At 53.8% G+C, this 20199-nt stretch overlaps 1 protein-coding gene across 1 annotated transcript in view; it reads right to left on the bottom strand.

Annotated features, from left to right (window-relative positions):
* Positions 1-20199, bottom strand: part of LOC136297821 (ankyrin repeat and fibronectin type-III domain-containing protein 1-like) — a 214904-nt gene that overhangs the window by 152305 nt on the left and 42400 nt on the right. The window contains exons 2-3 of the mRNA XM_066198069.1: positions 13363-13556; positions 7201-7418 (exon numbers count right to left, since the gene is read on the bottom strand). Of these exons, the coding sequence (XP_066054166.1) occupies positions 7201-7418; positions 13363-13435 (291 nt within the window). The 5' untranslated portion in view covers positions 13436-13556. The remainder of the gene's footprint in view (positions 1-7200; positions 7419-13362; positions 13557-20199) is intronic.

The following is a 20199-nucleotide window of genomic DNA, read 5'->3' as shown; positions in this document are numbered from 1 at the left end:
CAAGGCCAGGAAGGGCCTGGGCAGCAGACATGTGGCAATTGACACCATCACAGCCAGCTGTTGGGAGGGGACAACCAGCCAAAAGCAGGTGGAGAAGTTGAAGCATCTCCTCACACTAACCAGACACTGATCTGGGTCCTGCCAGCAGATGCGCACATGCTCAACAGGATGGAGGCAAAAACATTTAGTTTTCCACACAGCTGGATCATTGCTGGCTGTAGCCCAAAGCATCCCCAGCCCACCCTGCACTGCCAAGAGCCCAGATAGGGCTGCACTTCCAACCCAAAAAATCTTTTGAGTTGAGCAAGACCCCAGTCTTGTCACGGAGGAGAAATACTCCAGCTCACAAAAGTGTCTCACTTATTTTAAATCACTGTAGTTACTTTCTTTTTTCACACAAACTTTAGATACCAAAGGACGCAGTGCACATTTTTGGTGAGTCTCACTTGTAGAAGCAGAGTATAATTGGAAGCTGGCAAACGACTCTGCTCCCCTCCTCCTCAGCCCTGCTGCTCACTGAGCATTTGAATGTTCCTTGTGCAGAAATATAAATGGCAACACATCAGAGGCTGGAAACTTCATAGAATCATAGAATGGACTGGATTGGAAAGCCTGTTCAAACTCATCCCAATCCCCTGCCATGTCCAGGGACACCTTCCACTATCCCAGGCTGCTCCAAGCCCCATCCAGCCTGGCCTTGGACTCCTCCAGGGATCCAGGGGCAGCCTCCACCTCACTGGGCAAACCTGTGCCAGGGACTCCTCACCCTCACAGGGAACAATTCTTTCCCAATATCCCATCTATAGCCTCTGGCACTGGGAAGCCATTCCCCTTGCCCTGTCCCCCCATCCCTTGTCCCCAGTCCCTCTCCAGCATTCCTGGAGCCCCTTTAGGCCCTGCAAGGGGCTCTGAGCTCTCCCTGGAGCCTTCTCCTCTCCAGGTGAGCACTCCCAGCTCTCCCAGCCTGGCTCCAGAGGGGCTCCAGCCCTTGGGGCATCTCCATGGCCTCCCCTGGACTCTCTCCAGCAGCTCCAGGTCCTTTTGCAGTTGGCCCCAGGGCTGGGGCAGCTCTGCAGATGGGGTCTCACCTGAGGGGGCAGAATTCCCCCATCCTGCTGCTCACGCTGGGGGGCTCCGGGTGCACATGGCAGTGGCAGGTCAAACCCTCACCCACCAACACCTCTAAGTCCTGCTCAGGACTTCTCCTGGTCCATTCCCTGCCCAGTCTGTGCTTGTCCTTGGGATTGCCCCGACCTGGGTGCAGGATGTTGCGCTGGGGCTTGCTGAAGCTGCTGCTTTTCTCTCTGCCAGCCTGAGGGATGCCCCATGCTCCACAGCACGGCCAACCCTCGGCAGGTGGATCCAGGCTCTCCTCCCCAGAGCAGAGCCAGCAGAGGGAGCAAACACTGTGGGTTTGCAGGGAGACCGTGGTGGTTTCTCCTTGTGGTTGTTACATTTTGAATCTAGAGATTATTTTGTGGGAGTTTGCATAAGTTATTTGGAAAGGCCCAGGTAAGGACCAAGGCCAGCCTGCATATTTTCTTGGAAAATGACACGTCAGTCTCACCAGTACCCACCCTGCAACAGGAGCCCTGAAATCAAGCCCAAAGTCTGGTCCTCAGCATCAAACCCCTTCCAGTTTCAAGCTCAGGATCCCACATCTTCCATATGTTAGTTTTAGATTCCTGCACCCTCAACCTTCCTAGCACTGGGCCCACCTTTCTCACAGCAAACAGGAGAGGCCTCACCCATCCCAGCTCACACTGACTGTCACAGATGCCTGGTCCCAGCCTGGCTGTGTCAAAAGTTGGATGTCTCACAACGTTCCCAGCCCCACCAGAACTCCCAGAACCAGCAGGGCCTGCAGCATTCCCCACAAACTGCTCCTCTGCTTCCTAATTCCTCCCACAGGAGACATCTCCTTTTGTGTGGGAATGCTGAGAGCAGTCCCACAGCACGCTGCGCTCTTCCCGAGCCATCCCTGCTTTACTACAGGCACCACAAGGCAGCAGCTGGGACGTCACAAGCGTAAATAAAACCACCAGAGAAATGAGCCGGGTACGTTTTGGTTTCGAGCTTTGCTGTGCCTGTTCACTCCCACACTAATTTGCAAAGTGGGGTGATTCACAGGAAGCCTCTTCCCAGCTCCCAGGGACTGCTCTCTAGGGAATGAGTGGCTCTCTGGCTCCAACAACACATTATTTATCAGATTTGGGTTTTTCTGTTAAGCACTCAGTGAACAGCAGTCGGCCAGGGAGCAGTGTGGGGAGGAGGGGCTGGGCACAGGAGTGATACACAGAGCTCAGATATTACCTGCCTTTGCAATTACCTCCCTCAGGTGGCCACTGCCACTCTGCTCTGGGAGCTGGGGCAGTCTGTGTGGAGGTCCAGGATGACTGTCATCGCTCTGCTCCACCTCCTCACCAAGCGCAACTGACCTGACTCTCACATGGTCATTTTTTCAACCCAGGAAAGCTGTGGCTGTCCCTGGATCCCGGCAAGTGCCCAAGGCCAGGTTGGACATTGGGGCTTGGAGCAACATGGGATAGTGGAAGGTGTCCTTGCCCATGGCAGGGGTTGGGATGAGATAGTTTTTAGGGCTCCGTCCAAACCAAACTACCCTGGAATTCCATTATTCTATTTTTTTATATATATATATACTTTTTTTTTTTTTCACACTGAACTACAAACACAGCCAGGAATCTTCTGTCTGCTTGCTGATCCTTTCTGAAATCAGGTCTGAGAGTGCATGGCTCATAGCAGTGTCAGAACAGAACCCAGTAAAATACAGCAAAGAGAGAGGTACTACCAGCAAGGAAAGAGTGGGATTTCACTGGCACCAGAGGGATGGTGGCCGGGTGAGCATGACCTCACTGTCACCATAAGCATCACACCAGAGCCTCCAGCACTGGCTGCACACAGGAGACAACAGGCTGCACCCAGCAGACCTGGGGAAGTCTCTGCACATTTAGGAACAAACCGCTGGGATAACGCACAGATGGGTTCAAGGTCCTACCTTGTCTCCAGCTCACCTGGCACCCAAAACCCAGACTGGGATAACCACGCCCCGTGGACAGGTGCTGCTCTGGGCTGAGGCAATTTCTGCACTCCCCAACATCACTGCAGTGACCACCAGGGACAGGAGGCATTTCTGGGCCGATCATTATTCACTGATAAAAAAAAAAAAAACCAAACTGGTATCTGTCCGCCGGCGCCAGGCCAAGTGCTGTCAAGTGACTCCAGTGAGCACCAGGTGTGGCCAGGTCTCTGCCACACAGTGAGCTCCTCCCCTCACTGCCTCCTTTCCCAGGCTCTGCTATCCCAATTCACCTTGTCTCTATCATCATCGCTTTGTCAGGCAGGCATTCCCTCTGCCCAACTCATCTGTAGAACTCCCAAGACAAACAGAGTCTAAGTGTTTCCTGCAGGGCACAGACTTTTCATATCAGAATCACTGCCTGGAAAAATACCATATACAAATAATAATAATTATAAAAATAACTAGTGCATGAGAGTACAGAGCAAAATTACTTAGTGCAGAGGCAGAAAAGCAACACAGCCTTGACTCACCTACTTGAAACCTGCAGGAACTACAGTGAGCAGAAGTGTCAGGGCAGCTGGGGCAGCACCAGGGGTGCCATGGCAATGCCAAGGGCTGTTCTCCTCCACCTCCACTGCACAAACCAGGTGACTCCTCCACGATGCTTAGAGAGCAGCACATCATTTCAGAGCAGCACAGGGGTCAGGGTAGAGACCTCAAATCAAGCTGGGTCAGCATGTGGAACCCTGCGCATTCCAGGCTCCTCCTCTCCAGAGGCAGCAGGATCTGTGCCATAACATCACAAAATGAGTGGACAATGCCAGAACGACTGGCCTAGACACAGAGAACTTGGAATTCCCATGGGGAAAAGGGAAAAGCACAGTTCCCTCAGAGCCCTGCTTCAATCTGCACTGACTGTCCCAGCAGCCGCCACAGAGAGTGACTCAGCCTTGGTAACCTCTTTTAATGCTCCATAAGGTTAATGCTGAGTTTAACAGGGTTAATTCTGCCTTTAATGACCAGATCAGCACAGTCTGTAACTCAGCCATGTCTCACTTCTCCTCCCTCAGCAAGGGACACTGCAGAAGGTCCCGCTCCTGCAGCCCATCTCAGGAGCCAGCTGGGCACAAAACCAAAGCAATCCCCTGGCCATCACCGAGTGACCCCAAACAACATGCCCAAGGTCTCAGAGCACGGCTGCAGCCTGGCCATGGTCGTTGTCTCTGTCACAGCTGGAGTGACTGAGACAAGGCAGGGGATCCAAGTGAGAGACAGATGTCAAAAGCAATCAGCCGCTCCCCTGTCTCCAAGGCAGGAATGCTGACAGCACTACAGACCTTGGAGGAGTTAAAAGGAAAGGCTTATTAGAAAGCAAACTCGTTCTGACAATCACAAAAATTGAAATTCATTTAAAATTCAAATTATGCAAATTCCAGTAATCTGTACGTGCAGATCCATCACACAGCAGACACATGCCACCAGCGACACGGCTGGAGAAATCCCACCCTGCCCAGTGCTCTGGGAGGAAGGCAGGGATGCAGGCCTCGGGCAGGCACAGGAAGAGCAGCTGCTCCAGGACAGTGGTGCTGGGCAGGATTTGCAGGTGCTCCCTCTGCACTGAAAGATGCCTTGGCAGCCCTGGCAGCATCCAGAAAGACACAGCCAGGGGAGCAGGGAAACCAGACTCCACTGTTTCCACATAAATTACAACAAATTTTCCCTTGGACAAGCTCAGGTGCCCATGACCAGCACAAAGCCTTTGTTAGGCAGCACCTGATCACATGGATGTGAGGTGGCCACACAGCAATGGATGCATGTCAGCAACAGCTCTGCCCATCACCATCCACCCTGCCACGGGAGAGTCCCACCCAAAGCCTCAAGAGCCTCTCCCCTCTCTCAGCAATTCCCCAAATTCCCCATATTTCTGGGGAAATTTAAAACCAAGCCAAGCAGCTGCATCACACAGCAAAGGTGGCTCAGACTGTCAGGCCAAAAATCGACGTTACAGGCTGGGGAAGTGCAACAGCCCAGAGAAATGAATCCAGCTTCTTCCTAAAAGATGAGCCAGCATGATATGGCAAATCGTGCTCTCTCCTGGATGTGCCGTGCTACGCATGAGCAGAGCAGATCCCACCTGGCAGCAATTCCTCCCCCAGCCAGGGCTGGGCAGAGCCGGTGGCACACAGGGCCAGGGCACAACACCAGCCCAGGGGAAGCTGCAACACCTCCAGCACAGAGATGGGAAGTAACTAACCCAGCCTTGGGAGGACACAGAGCCTGGAACTGTTCTTAGAAATAATTTCCCCAGCTTGGCAGGATCTGTAGTTTGAATTTACAAACCAGGCTCTGGGGCTGTGTCAGGAATGCTGGTCCTGTGCTGGCCCAAGCCTCAGTCAAGCACTGCCAGTTCACCTTCCTCCACACTTTCTGCCTCTGCTGAAGGGCCCCCTGGAAGCCCTTTCCAAGTAGGACGAGTCTGCTTTTCTCAGCAGGTCTCACAAAGACAGAAGCCATGGCTGAGTCTACAGCAGCAACTTTTATGTTGGAACAAGCCAGAAATGATTTAGCAAGGAAGAAACAACCCCACAACCCCACATCCTACAAAAAACCTGCTCTGTTCATTGACAGACAGTCAGTTCTGTGGGTACACCAGGGAAAGCTGAAGGTCCCCAAAACCTGAGTAAGTCAAAGGCCAAATCAAACTGGCCACAAACAACACAGAGAGGTGCTGGCATGGCACCAAGCAGGGAGGGACACGGGGCTGCCCCACAGGAAGGGCAGAACGCAGTTCTCTACAGGTACCAGGACACTGTGCTTGAAAACCAAGAGCTTCCACACCTTTTGTGCCCATCTCCACTGCAACACAGAGGCTGTGGGGAACAAATCCCACAGAGACACTGGAAAAACATCCCCAAAAGACAACAGTCCCCAACATCTCAGTGCCCTTCTATCACTCCTGCTCTCCTGGGCACAGCTTGGAGCCACACATCCGGGCAGACAGAAAACACAGACAATTCCTTACCCCACAGCAGGGCCGCCTCATCTTAAACATCTCCAACATCTTTCAGCTGCTTATCAGGTGCCCCATCCTGCTTGTGCTCATCTCCATCCCTGAGGTTTCAAGCACTTCCTGAGCCTGAGGCAGCAGTTCCCACAGAGAAGGTTCACTGGCAGTGCTGGAACTGTGAGCAGCTCCCACAGCCTCCCCCACAGCACACCCACGCTGTGAGAGCGGAGCTGCCCTCCCAGGGGCAAAAGCGGTGGCTACATCCAACAACGCAGGCACACGCAGGGAGGGTGAGCCCCCAGACCCACACTGCCCAGCTACACCAGGAGAAACCCCCAGTGCATGTGACCCCAGAGGGACCAGCCCCTCTTCTGGGGCAGAGGAAGTTTGTGCTTCCAGGGTCCCAGCAGATGTGTCTGTGCAGGGTGAGCTGTGCTGCCTCAGCCCGTTCCCTACTCCATTCCCATTGTACCAACTCCCTCAGCCACTGCCAATCAACACCAAGTGCTTCTCAACACCTGAGCCCTCATTACAACCCCGAGCGGGTAAGGAGGCGGGAGAAGGACATGCGAACCCCGGAGTCGGGTGTCTTTGGGAAAGAGAAGAAGCAGAGCACATTAAACATTGATCAGAGGCTCCCACAGCTGCGGTGCAGTCCTGACGAATCCCTGCTGTCCTGCCACCAGGAGCCTGCAAGGACCAGGAAGCTCTGAGCTGCCCCAGGGACTCAGTGCTGGCTCGTTTTTGCCCCAGCCCCTCACTGCTGGCCCCCGGCAAACCTTTGGGAAGGTGCAGTTCCTCATGGACGTGTAGCTGAGGACAGGAAAACTCATTTCCTACTTTCAGCCCTTTTCCATGCTTTGGACAGCAATGCCCAGAGTCCAGGCCCTCGTCCCACACTTTACCCAGCTGAGCACCAGCTGCCCTGAGCCAGTGGGAGTGAGTGGGAGCCGGGGGGACAGGACCCCCAGGAGAGGGGCTCTGTCACGGGCTGGGCAAAGTCGAGCTGCTGCCACCATCTGCTCCACCACTCTGAAGCAGCCTCTCTTTCTGCTGTTTTATTAATGTTGGGCACATAAATAGCTCTCCAAGACGTCAGTGTTTTTGGGAAGCCACGCATGTGTGAAGGTGGGGGCCAGAGCCCGATACTCACGAACTGCCGCCGCAGCTTGGTCCTGACGCGCTCGGCCTTGCTCTCGGCCGGGTGCACGGCGTAGCTCAGGGAGCCCAGGTGGTTGTCCACGGACAGGCTTTTCCTCATGTAGAAGGAGCGGGTGCGGAAGTAGCTGAACGGGGCGTCCTCCACCGCCGTGCCGAGCTCGGGGACCTGAGGGGGCTCCGAGCAGTCATCCTCCAGCCGCCAGGCCTCCCCTGCGGAGGAGAAGGAGATGCCCCCCCATCAGAGCACGGCCCAGGCGTGTCCTACCCCTTGAGCCAGCTCTGGGGATGCTCAGTGGGCATCCCCGGATCCCCTCTGGCCATCCCACAGCCGTGGGGTACAGATGCGGGGAACTTAGAGGGCAGGTCCCTTCCACAAATCCCCACGTACCCCCTGCCCCAGGCAACAGCCCCTTCACCCAGCATGCCCACCCCAGGTACCCACAGCCCCCCACCATCTTCCTGGCGGGAATCATCCAAATACAGTTAGAATCATGGAATGCTTTTTGTTGGAAGGAAGCTTAAAGCTCATCGAGTTCCAAGCTCCTGCCATGGGCAGGGATACCTTCCACTTCATCAGGTTGCTCCAAGCCCTGTCCAGCCTGGCCTTGAAGTCTTGCTTTGTGAATGGGAAAAATGAGGCATCACAAGTGTAACAAATTGCAACAGCATTTACTGCCATCTCCTCCTGCAGGGGAAAAAAAAACCTAAACACCCCAAACATTTATGGCACGGCCAGGAGCAAATCAACAGCCCCATGAAGGACAGAAGCCAGACCTCCCTTCTCTACCCGCCCATCGCCAGCAGCAAAAGGACGCAGCAGTGCAGGGCTGAGAGCTCCAGGGACAAACCTCACTAGCACTGTGACAGTGGTGGCAGTGGCAGAGGACAAGTTGGCACCATGCAGGGCCTGTGATCCCAGGGTAGGACTGGCTACATTTCATTGCAACAAAAGGGAAGAACAACAAAACAACAGGAGATGTTTCCAGAATATCACTGCTGTGCTCTTTTCCCTTTGGCTCGGATTGTCGCCTGCTCTTTGTTGCCAATCTCCTGTTTACATCTGGAGCTTGCCCTGCCTCCTCCCCTCAGCCAAAATCACTGCTCAAACCATGACAAACAATCAATAAAAGCTTCTTCTCAATTATTAGCCCAAAAGGGCATCTCACAGGACTGCCTACAGGGGCTCTCCCCCTCCTGCAGCCTCTTACCAAGGCAACATCCTTCGCCTCTCATTTTGAAAAACCCAGCACCTTTGAGCATGAATCACCATGATCCCACTACACCAGGGCTGAGGAGCAAAACACTTCTGGGATTTAAAGCAGATAATGGCCCTAAACCCCAGTTCAGCAGCGCAGTCCAGTTTACCCAGAAAGGCTGTGGGGTTTACATGGAATATCATGAGACACAGGTTGGACTACAAGCCACCAGTGGAAGAGCTACCTACACACACTGCCAGAGGGCAGGATTAGATTGGACACTAGGAAGGAATTGGTCCCTGTGACGTTGCTGAGCCCCTGGCACAGGGTGCCCAGAGAAGTTGTGGCTGCCCCATCCCTGAAAAGTGTCCAAGGCCAGGTTGGACAGAGCTTGGATCTAATGGGAGGTGTCTCTGCTCATGACAGGAGATGGAACAAGATTATCTTGAAGGTCCCTTCCAACCCAAACCCTTCCATGAAAGAGGGAACCCAGAGTACAGCACTCCGAGCATCATGTAGATTTTTCCTCCCCTACTTCCAATTTAATAAGCTGCTGCTGCTCCTCTCCAAATGTCACCTCATACAACACAGGAACTGCTGTTTGAAAGCTGTGATTATTCCATGCACAAACACGTCAATCGGAGGCAGATCCAGACTGCCATCCTGAGATAGCATCGTTCTGGGAGCACAGCAGGGAACACTGACACAGGAGACGCAGGGGACACGCAGGGAAGTCACACATAAAAGGAGGAACCCTCCCCCCATGCTCACCTGAGATGGCCCAGCCACTGCCTGTGCCACCCTGTGTCCTCGAGACTGTCCCCTCCCAGCCCCACAGCCCACCCAGACACAGCCCCCACTGCTCTGCTGCCCTGAGCAAGGGAGGGCCAAGGCCATGTGCTGAATGAGGGAAAGGATGGATTCACCCGCTGTACCCATGTCTCTGTGCAGGGCACCTCACCCAAGGATGAGGAGTTGGGTTTCAAATCCTACAGAGCAGCTGGGTCACATCTGCTCTCATTGATCCCAGTTCCCCCAAGATTTTTTCTGCGTTTGGTCTCATCTCTCATCTACAGAAGCTGTACTCTCCAGCACAGGCAAGGAGCTGAACCAGAGGCAGCTGCTCCCTGGCCTGCCCAATGGGTGATCCTCACCAAACTGGGTCCTTCCTCCCTGTGCACACGGAGCCACCATACGACCTTGTCTACCCCAAAATGCTTTTGAGCTTGTCCTGATTGCTACCAAACTAGTAAATCGATGATCAAGCCCAGAATAGTCAGAAGGGGAAGATCAAGAAGTCAGAGAATCACAGACTGGTTTGGGATGGAAGGGAACGAAAAGCTCATCTCGTTCCGACCCCTGCCCCAGACAAAGTGCCACTCACTAGATCAGGTTGCTCAAGGTCCCATCCAGTCTGGAGAGGAAATGCCAGGAACAGGAGCAAGTCCACAGACTGGAGGCCAACAACCCCCATGCTCTTGTATCTTGGAGCTGCTCACCCCTCTGCCATTCAACATCAGCACCTCTGGAAGATCTTCTGACCATCTCCTTGGGCTTGATGATAACAATTCCTGCAAACCCTTTCTTCTTTTTGAATTTGAGGTGTTAGGGAGGACACACATCAAAGGATGGAGGGGACAGCAAGGACAGAGACTCGGTGTCTCTCCAGTACATTCCCTACAAGTAGAAGAAAAAGTAATTCCAGGGTCCTAGTCTAAGCTCAAATCCAGCTGCTTCCTTGTGGCTTCTTTATTTTCCTTCCATGGGCACAATTCCCAGTAAACTCACCCCAATAAGTTAACTTCTTCCCAGATCCACAGCAGGGCATGGAGCCAGTTCCTGAAGAGCTCTGCCTGTTGCCTGACAGACAAGGGAGAGCGGAGACAGGGAAGTGCTCCAAACTGGTCTGCTCCTTCCAGGTGCAAGAGGAGGGGACTACAAGGGACCATGCATGTAAACCATGCAGTGACTTTCTGTGCAGGCTGCAGCTGATGGCTGCAGGTGGTCAAAGGCTGAGAAGAAGCCCCTGCCTGCTGTAGAAGGAGGAGAGAGAGCAAAGGAGGGATTTTCCTCAGTCCCACTCCTAAATCTTCACAGGGGAACAAGGGATGAGAAGCAACAGGCAGCTTATTGCTCTGTGCCACCAGCATGTGTGAGACCTCCTGGCGGATGGCAATGTGACACCCAAGAGATAATGGCTTGGACAGGGCAGGCATAAGGATCTGGGGTTAATCCTGGAGCAGCTCCAGGCAAGGGGTTGAAGGACATAGGATGGAAAGAGCTCATAGCCTGTCCCAGCTGACCACATCTGCAGTGTTATGGGTGACCTGCAGGAGAAAAAAAAAAAAAAAACAGACCAGCAGGAAACCCAGACCTGCTGACCAGCCCAGGCAGTTCCTGAGCTCATGGAATGAGGTGCAATGGTTTTTTTGAAGGGAAAGAAGGGGTCTGGGAGTCTCAGCAGCCACAGGCTCAGCTCTTCTGCCCATCTTCAGGCCCCAGCTCCCAAGCACCAGACACCTTGATGTCCTCGCAAGGACCTGCAGAGGAGCTGTGGTGCTACAGCAGGACAACCTCCTGTGACCTCCCATCGAGTGCCAAGGCACATCCCTGCTCCAGTGCTGCCACACTGGAGCCATGGGACGCAAAGGAAAAGGTTGAGGAACACGTCCCGGTGGTCAGATGAGGATGTCACATCTCATCCATGCCAAAGATAATCACTTCTGCCATCTTGCTTGGTGATTCCTCTCAAGGTGTTCCTTGGGGGCTCCCGGCCCCCAAAACAGCAGCGAGTCAGAGTGCAGTTCCTCCCCAAAGAGCTGTGAACTGTCCCTGAAGATGATCTCATCACCTCTCCCAAGGACAGCCTTGCTCCTGCCACGTCCCTGTGCATGAGCCTCTTCCTGAGCTGGTTTTGGTCATGTGTCCCCCCACCTTGACTGGGGAGTGGTGGTACCTGCTCACAGCAATTTCACCACTTCTTTAGGGAAAGGACCTTATCCGAGAATGATGGAATGGTCTGGATTGGAAGGGACCTTAAAGCTCATCTCATTCCACCCCCTGCCATGGGCAGGGACACCTCCCACTATCCCAGGGTGCTCCAAGCCCTGTTCTACCTGGCCTTAGACACTTCCAGGGATCCAGGGGCAGCCACAGCTTTTTGGGCAATCTGTTCCAACTTCTCCCCATCCTGACACCCAGCAGCCCAGCTCTTACTCATAAATCCTTATGGGAATCCTGCATTCCTTGTCAGCATCCCAGGGCTTGGTAACGTGCAGCACCACATGCTGCTCCATTCCCATCGTGCTGTCCAAATGTCCCACCCTGTTAGCAGTACCATCTCTTCTTTTTCTCCTCCAGGACAGCATCCTGACAGCCTTCCTGAGTAACTAATTAGCAGTTCCTAATTGAGCCAAGAAAAGAATGTGGGAGAATCTGGACAAAAAACAACACACTCATTCATCCACTACTCCGGCTGCGGAGGGAGCCCTCCCGTCTCCAAGGGTTTTCCTACTCCTACTCCTCTTGGCATCCCCGGGCCCTTCCAGCCATGAGTAAAGGTAAGATCTTAAAACTCTGTGCACTCAGAGTTTTTGTGACTCCCATTGTGCGGGGAGGGCTGTGCACAGGGTTTGCTCCAGGACGGCTGCTCCATGGAGCATGAGCCTGCCTGCCCTGCCAGGACAGGAGGTGTCTGCAGCAGAGGGTGAGATGTTTGCAGTGGGTCTGACTCACACAGCAACATCACCCCACGGTCTTACACCAGCCTCCCACTCCCTCCCTTCACCTCCAGCACAGCTCACTGGAAGCACCAACAGAGCAACTGGGGACCTGAAGGTGTGCAAGGGAGCTCTGGATGAAATGTCTTTCGTGATGGAGGCTACACAGCTTTCCCACAGGTTTCCTCCCATCCCAAGACCTACTCTAACAATTTGATGGGCTGAAGGAAAACCCACAGGTCCCACACATGGAAGCAGTGGCTCAGGTGCTGCAGGACACCCAGGAGCTCTGTCACGACAAGAGTGGCAGGACAGGCTCAGCGATGCGCAAAGATCCGCTCCGTGCACAACTTTTGGGGGAATTAGTAGCACCAGGAAATGAAATGCAGCCTGAAAAGCATCAAAATTAATGCAGCGTTAGGACAGCTGCTCTGCTGAGCAACACAGGGATCTGACTGTGAGAGGGATAATTCAAAAAAACCCATAAAAATAAAAAAATCCAAGGGTGCTGTTTGAAGGGAGCCGTTTCATAAGGATTTTATTCAGCATTGGACTGTCAGCCCTGGCTTCCAGGCCTTATCTTTGTTTCAGTGTTATTAATCCCCTTTCCCACCACTTTTATAGTCCCAGCGTAATTTCTGCTGGCACCAAAAGCACTGAAACGCTTTGGCCATCAGTGGCTTTGCCAATAAACTTGCTCAGAGCAGCTGGCCCAGCCATATTAGTATTTCATCAGGATCAGCATGAGAGTAGAAGAACACGATAAAAATCCTCAGGGCTGACCCAAAGGCCAACACACAGTGCTAGCCTGGGAGCATTTGCAAATCTCCAAGCCCAGGCCTGTGGGCTACAAGTGCCCTGAAGCTGCTTTGTGACATAGAAAAGAGGCACCTGGGCCTGTTGCATTGGCCAAGGAGGCCCCAGGGTGGTATCTCACCCCAGCACCCTCAGGCAGACGGCTCTAAGCATCACCTCTCCCCACCTCAAGTGCCTTCCAACAGCCAACTCTTCTTTCTCACCAGCGTAATATAAAGGATGGGGAGGTTTAAGTATCAAGCTCAAAGAAAGACTCAACCAGGGGCAAAAAAAAAACAACCCAAAAGTTCACCAAGAAGGGCTATTTTCAGAGCGGAATAAACTCCACACGGGCTAGAGCTGGATTTGTGACCCTGGAGAAGCAGGAAAGCTTCGCTGGGATCCTGTAGAAACAGAGGGGTGGGTACAGGCCCCGGCACTCACCGGCAGAAGGGACTGTGCAGCCTTTCTGGTGCTCAGAGGCCGAGTGCTGCTTGTAGGGCTTCTGCTCCGGCATCTTGTCCCTGCAGGGCGCGGGCTCGAGCGGGGGCAGCCGGCTCAGCACCGGCGACTGCGGGATGCTGGGCAGCGTCCGCGACTTGCCCAGGAGCGGCCGCTGCAGCTTTCTGTCCAGGGACCTGCAGGGACAGGACACAGGATTTCAGGAGCTGGGACGGCACATAGGACACAGGACAGGGGCTCTCAGGAGCTAGGACAGGACATAGGACAGAACAGGCTTTCAGGAGCTGGGACGGGACACAGGGCAGGGGCTTTCAGAAGGTGGGAGAGGTCCCTCAGGCCAGGACCCCGCTGTGACATACACATAGCCCCTGGCTGAGTGTAGCACTCTTCATGGAATCATGGAATTGTTCAGGTTGCAAAAGCCCTCCAGGATCAGTAAGTCCAGCCATTACCCCAGCACTAAGTCCTTAAGTGCCACATCCACAGGTCCTTTCAACACTCCCAGGAATAGTGACTCCACCACTGCCCTGGGCAGCCTGCTCCAATACCCTAACACCTTTCTCATGAAGAAATTTTCCCCAAGATCCAATCTAACCCTCCCCTAACAGCACAGCTTGAGGTCATTTCCCCTTGTCCTGTCCCTGTTCCCTGGGAGCAGAGCCCGACCCCCCCCAGCTGTCCCCTCCTGTCAGGGAGTTGTGCAGAGCCAGAAGATCCCCCCTGAGCCTCCTTTTCTCCAGGCTGAGCCCCTTTCCGAGCGCCCTCAGCTGCTCCTGGTGCTCCAGCCCCTTCCCCAGCTCTGTTCCCTTCTCTGGACACGCTCCAGCCGCTCAATGTCTTTCTTGTCGTGAGGAGCCCAGAACTGCCCCCAGGACTGGAGGTGCCTCAGCAGTGCCCAGCACAGGGGATGGGCACTGCCCTGGGTCTGTGGCCACACCACGGCTGGCACAGGCCAGGTGCCCTTGGCCTCTTGCCCACCTGGGCACACCTGGCTCAGCACCACACTGCACCCTCTGTTAGCAAAGTTGCTTCTGTGCCAGCAAAGCCTCCTCCCCTAGCCAGGTACTATGATTAAGATTTGCATGTTGAGCTGCAAGGCACAACCAGCACAAAAAGAATTGAAGCTCCCAGTTCATCTCAAAATGCCCAGATAAGCAGAATTAACCAAATAAAGAAACCAGATGGCTCAAGACTGAAGGGATAAAAATTTCCTTTGAGATAGTGAAACCCCCATTAAACATCACCCACAACACCAGAAAGGGATTTAAGGTAGAAGACAGGTAACTGGACAGGTACTAGGGAAAGCCCAGACTCCAGAAAGCCAGACTCACACAGCAGGGACTGCAGAGGTCCTCAGGGTATCATGGAACATGTAGAAACACAAATTCAATGTCTCTGTGAGGTCAAAACTCAACTGAGTTTGATGATGGGGCTTCCACATCTGCAGGGGTGACCAGGACACACATCCATGTGGCAGCATGACCACGCACTGCCAGCTCTTTCCCAAAGCCCAGAGGCAGCCCAGGCCTGCAGAGGCGTGCGGGCATGGCCCCCTCCTCCTGCTCCAGCCCAGAGCCAAGGGATGGTCCTCAGGTGCCCCCTCAGGCATGACACTGGCCCAGGCCATGCTCCAAGGATCCCAGAAATGCAATAAGAAGGAGGAGAGCCCAGCACTGTTGTGGGGTGTCCTGTGCCGAGGGTCACCCCAAGGCTGTCTCTTGTCCCTTGCTTTCACAGAACCCACAGCTGAGCACAAATCAGCTTCCCAGCACACCTCAAGGCTGTTCCAAAATCACAGAACCACAGAATGCTTTGGGTTGGAAAGGACCTTAAAGATCATATTCCAACCCTCTGCCATGGGTAAACCTCATAATGAATGATACAGATCCTTCAATTTTCCATCTAAAATTCAATTTTTCACTGCTTATGCTCATTTGTTCTTGTGCCAATATTAACCTTTAGCTTAAATAATTATCCCCTCTCTACAGTGTTGCTCCCATGATTAATTTTCATTATAATGAAGTCCCAGCCCCTCTCTGCCTACATTTTTCAAGGCTGATTAACGCAAATTCTTTCAGTCTCCTCTCACAAAATTAGCTTTCATTTCCCCATGGATGTTTCCATACCCCTCACTGCGCTCCCTCTATCCTGGACTCAGCTTTTTCCACCCATCCTGGGGCATCATAAATCCCAGGATGGTTTGGGTTGGAGGGAACCCCAAAGCCCATCTCATTCCCACCCCTGCCGTGGGCAGGGACACCTCCCACTATCCCAGGTTGCTCCAAGCCCCATCCAACCTGGCCTTGGACGCTTCCAGGGATCCAGGGGCAGCCACAGCTTCTCTGGGCACCCTGTGACAGGGCCTCCCAGGGAACAATTCCTTCCCAATATCCCATCCATCCCTGCCCTCTGTCAGTGGGAAGCCATTCCCTGTGTCCTGTCCCTCCATCGCTTGTCCAAAATCTCTCTCCAGCTCTCCTGGAGCCCCTTTAGGCCTTGGAAGAGGCTCTGAGGTGTCCCTGGAGCCTTCTCTTCTCCAGGCGAGCACCCCCAGCTCTCCCAGCCTGGCTCCAGAGCAGAGGGGTTCCAGGCTGGTGATCATGCAGACCTGAGCTCCTGGTGCAGACAGCAGAGCAACCCCTCCGCCTCCCTGCATGTTCCACCACTGAATTATATCCTACATCACGCTCCAGTGCTCAGGGTCACACAGGCAGAGTCTATCATGCCGAAGCTCCTGACCCTTGGTGCTCGCCCGTTACTGTGATGTTTGTCATGACAGCTCTTCACTCCCATTCCGGACATGGCAGCGGCTCCCATGTGGTGCCAGTCTGATGTCACTCAGGAGAGCAGACCCAGGGCCAGAGCAGTGCCACAGCCATGCAGTCACCTCCCAGGGATGGTCACACCAACCCCTGGGGCACACGGCCGTGGGAGCAGCCGGGGCAGGGGCCAGGACCGAGCACCCCCCGCCAGCCCGACACCACACATCCCTCAGAGCAGGGGTGGGCAGCACATTTTGACATTAGGTCAGCAGTTTGTTGGTATAAATCAGTCACATTCTCTCTAGATTCCCAGGTGCTGCTGCCCTGCTGCTCTCTGGGGTTGGGACAGGGACAGCACTGCCCCAGGCCTGGGGCAGCAGTGCCACAGCTGTGCCAGGTGCTCAGCACCATCCTGCCCACCCCAGGCCCCATGCTTCAGTGGGATCAGCATGGAAACAAGCTGTGCCAAGAGGTACAAAGCCAGAATTAGCTTCCCAAGCAGTTTCCATTCCAGCAGAACATTTGTACCTCTCATCGTAACATATTTCACCGGCACAAGGCAACGGGGACAGAGCTTAACACATCACTGTGCTGCATAAATGAGTTCAAAACATTCCTTTTTCTGTGCATGTAAATCCCAGGATACCTGTGCACAGCTCCATCACCTGCAGAACCCCATTAGCATTTTAGTGCTCCCATTCCTTTTGTGCTCACAGGGCCACTCACAAGAGTCACATGGGGATAAAACAGAAGAATTCACTCTGTTAGAGAAGCAATTTTCAACCTATGTATCTTCAGGCAGCGATTTATATTGTCAGAAAAAGCAAAGCAACTAGAAACCTGTTTAGCTCTGAAATCTGAACTCAAATTCCCAAGCACGATTCAGCTCCATGGATTTACTATCCCACTTGTCATTGCTGAACCATAGCTGGCACATAAGTACTACACAGCTCCTCACTCATCCCAACCTCTCCAGTGGGGTTTGGAACAGAATCAGGAAAAGGTAAAACTCATGAGTTGAGGTAATAATTGAAATACATTTGTTGGTGGTGTTAATTATTATTATTATTATGATCATTATTATTGTTGTTACTGTAATGAAAATGGAGATAAGAAAAAGAGAGAGAGGAATGTAATCCCACATAGACAAGTGATGCCCAATACAGTCTCTCACCACCCAAAAAGCTCAGCCTGTTCCTCAGCAGCAATAAGCCTCTCCTGCCCACCCCCCAGTTTCCATACTGGACACGACATTCCACGGTCTGGAATATCCCTCTGTCCTGGCCATGATCCCTCCCAGTCCTTGTCACCTCCCCAGTGGCAGAGCATGGGAAGTGGAAAAGTCCTTGATTTGGGGAGAGCATTTCCCAGCAACAACCAAACCAGCAGCGTGTTATCAACATTGTTCTCATCCTGAATCCAAAACACAGCCCTGGACCGGCTACGGGAAGAAAATTAACTCTATCCCAGCCCAAACCAGAGCTGGTGCACAGCTCCAGAGGCCTCAGCAGCCACTGCCAGGCAGGACCTGTCAGCACTGGGAAGTCACATTGCATCTCCGTCTGCTTCCCAAGCAGGCGTCCCAGCTGGGTGCTATCAAGGACGCCACATCCCATTAGCAGAGATCCCTGATGGAGTGTAAAGCTCAATTAGAAAAGCCACAATCAACACTGTTACAGCCTATATTTAGCTGCCATTCGGCATTTGGGTAGGAAGGAGAGCACATAATCGAGTCATGACAGGGGTGGAAAAATCCTCCTGGCTGGGTGTGAGAGCTCAGGCAGGAGCCCAGTGACAACTCTGTCAGCCCCAGCCCGCAGCCAGATGAAGAAATGTGGGAACATCAGGGCCAGGTCCCTGCCCCCAGCCCCAGGGACAGCTGTGGGGCAGGAGAGACTGTGCCAGGCAGGGGCAAGGTTGCTCCAGCACCCCCATCCCAGCCACAGCCCCTGACACCCAGCAGCATGGGAAGAAGCAGAACTTTTCTCCAAAGCTGTGCTGTGTCCAGCACCTTCCCCGTGGTGATGTCCTTCTCCAAACCAGGAAAGAGAGGGGAAGGGCTCAGATAAAGGGAAGGGAGGGAGAAAGAAAAGTTTAATGCAAATTAAAAGCCAGTTCCTGCAGCCCTCCTGCAAGCTGGGAACAAACTGCACACACCTCCAGCCTCCCCTCCCAGCTCGTTTCTGTGTGGGAGAAGCTGTTCTCCCAAGGACACTTCCAGCCCAAACCACAGAGCGTGGAGTCTGCAGCCTCCCAGGGCAGGATGGGGGAGTCACCACAGCAGCCCCAACACAACCCCAGCAGCACCAGAGAAAGCAGCAGGAGGGGAAAATAACCCTAAACCCACTACTCTCGCTCTCCAGAAAGGACCCCAATAAGCCTCACTGATTTATATGATTCGCCCAGGAACAAAGCAAGGAAACCTTGTCAAGCACATGTCCTGGAAATGCCCAAGGACAGTGACCCTCCAGACATGTCCCACTCCTGGGAACAGGGAAGCCTTCATCCGGCCACAGCACACAGTCCCAGCAGCTCTGACACAAACCTGAGCCCCCACTGTGCTAATCCCCTCCCAGAGGCAGGCTGCTGGTGGAACACAGCAAGGAGAAGAGGAGGTTAAGCTGGGGAGGAAGAGTAAGGAGGGAAAGGGGCAGAGCAAGGAATCAGCTAATCCATACCTTGCCCACCTGCTCCAGAGCTGTGGCTTGGTGACAGCCACATGCCCTGTGAGGAACATGTGAGGCCACTTCCGAGGTCCAAGGGGGACAACACGCGTCCCAAAGACCTCACAGCTCCAGAACTCAAACCAAAAATATACAAAGGGTTGCCCCTCCTCCTGCAGTACCGCACAGCATCCCACAGGGGACTGGAGGAGGCTCCTCTAACCCCTCAGTTAATGAATTCACTAAATCTACCAAGCAAAGGAACTTGATGAAGTAGAAAGCTTGGGGAAGAACAGCTAAATGTGGTAGAGGCTTAGAGGGTGGCAGGGATAGGGGCCAGGAGAGCCCAGTTATTGCAGAGTGACACTGCTCCCAGATCTTCCTAGCCCGCTGCTCACTCACTCCTCAGCCCACTCCTCCAAGGAGGTGTAACTTAGCAACCTGACCTTAAAAACTCGGCAAGGGTTCCAGCTGGATTCGGGAAAATGAGAGATGTTATGAGCCAGGAGGAGCCATCACCCACCAAACACGCTCTCAAAGGAGAGTGTGGGGAGGGGGGGTGCACCTCCTGCACAGCCTGAGCCCCATGGCAACACAAACAACGGCTGCAAAATGGGAACAAATCAACGAAACACCCACATCCATTCCTGAAACAGCTTGTGGAGATGCAGCTGGGTGTGACAGGTAAGGGGGAAAACACAGGTCCCAAAGGACTCGCAGTCCCAAAGGCAAACGAAGGTGTTAAACAGCCAGGGCAGGAGGAGCACTGCATCCAGGTCTGAGGCCTCAGCACAAGATGGATGTGGGACTGCTGGGACAAGTCCAAAGGAGACCAGAAAGGTGCTCTGAGGGCTGGAGCCCCTCTGCTCTGGAGCCAGGCTGGGAGAGCTGGGGGGTCAGCCTGGAAAAGAGAAGGCTCCACAGAGACCTCAGAGCCCCTTCCAAGGCCTAAAAGGGCTCCAGAAGAGCTGGAGAGGGACTGCAGAGTGACAGGACACAAGGAATGGCTTCCCACTGCCAGACGGCAGGGATGGATGGGATATTGGGAAGAAATTCTTGGCTGAGGCATGTTGTGGCACAGGCACAGGGTGCCCAGTGAAACTGTGGCTGCCCCTGGATCCCTGGAAGTGTCCAAAGCCAGTCTAGATGGGGCTCGGAGCAACCTGGGATAGTGGGAGGTGTCCCTGCCCACGGCAGGGGTGGAGCAAGATGAGCTTTAAGGTTCCTTCCAACAAAAACCCTTCTGGGATTCTGTGAGGTTTCCCCCCAGTGCTCAGCTCCATAGCACAGGATTCATCCTGTCCTGCCATGGTGCCTCACCACACTTCGTGTCCCCACCCAGGGCAGACACAACGTGCTCCTGAAGGAAGCGGCTGGGACACTCCAGGCTGCGC

This window comes from Chamaea fasciata, unplaced genomic scaffold, assembly GCF_029207755.1.
Source record: "Chamaea fasciata isolate MVZ Bird 193981 ecotype frontalis unplaced genomic scaffold, bChaFas1.0.hap1 SCAF_16, whole genome shotgun sequence".
In the NCBI taxonomy this organism is placed as follows: domain Eukaryota; kingdom Metazoa; phylum Chordata; class Aves; order Passeriformes; family Sylviidae; genus Chamaea; species Chamaea fasciata.
Note: the sequence above shows the minus strand (reverse complement) of the source record. Positions and strands in the feature narration are given on the sequence as shown.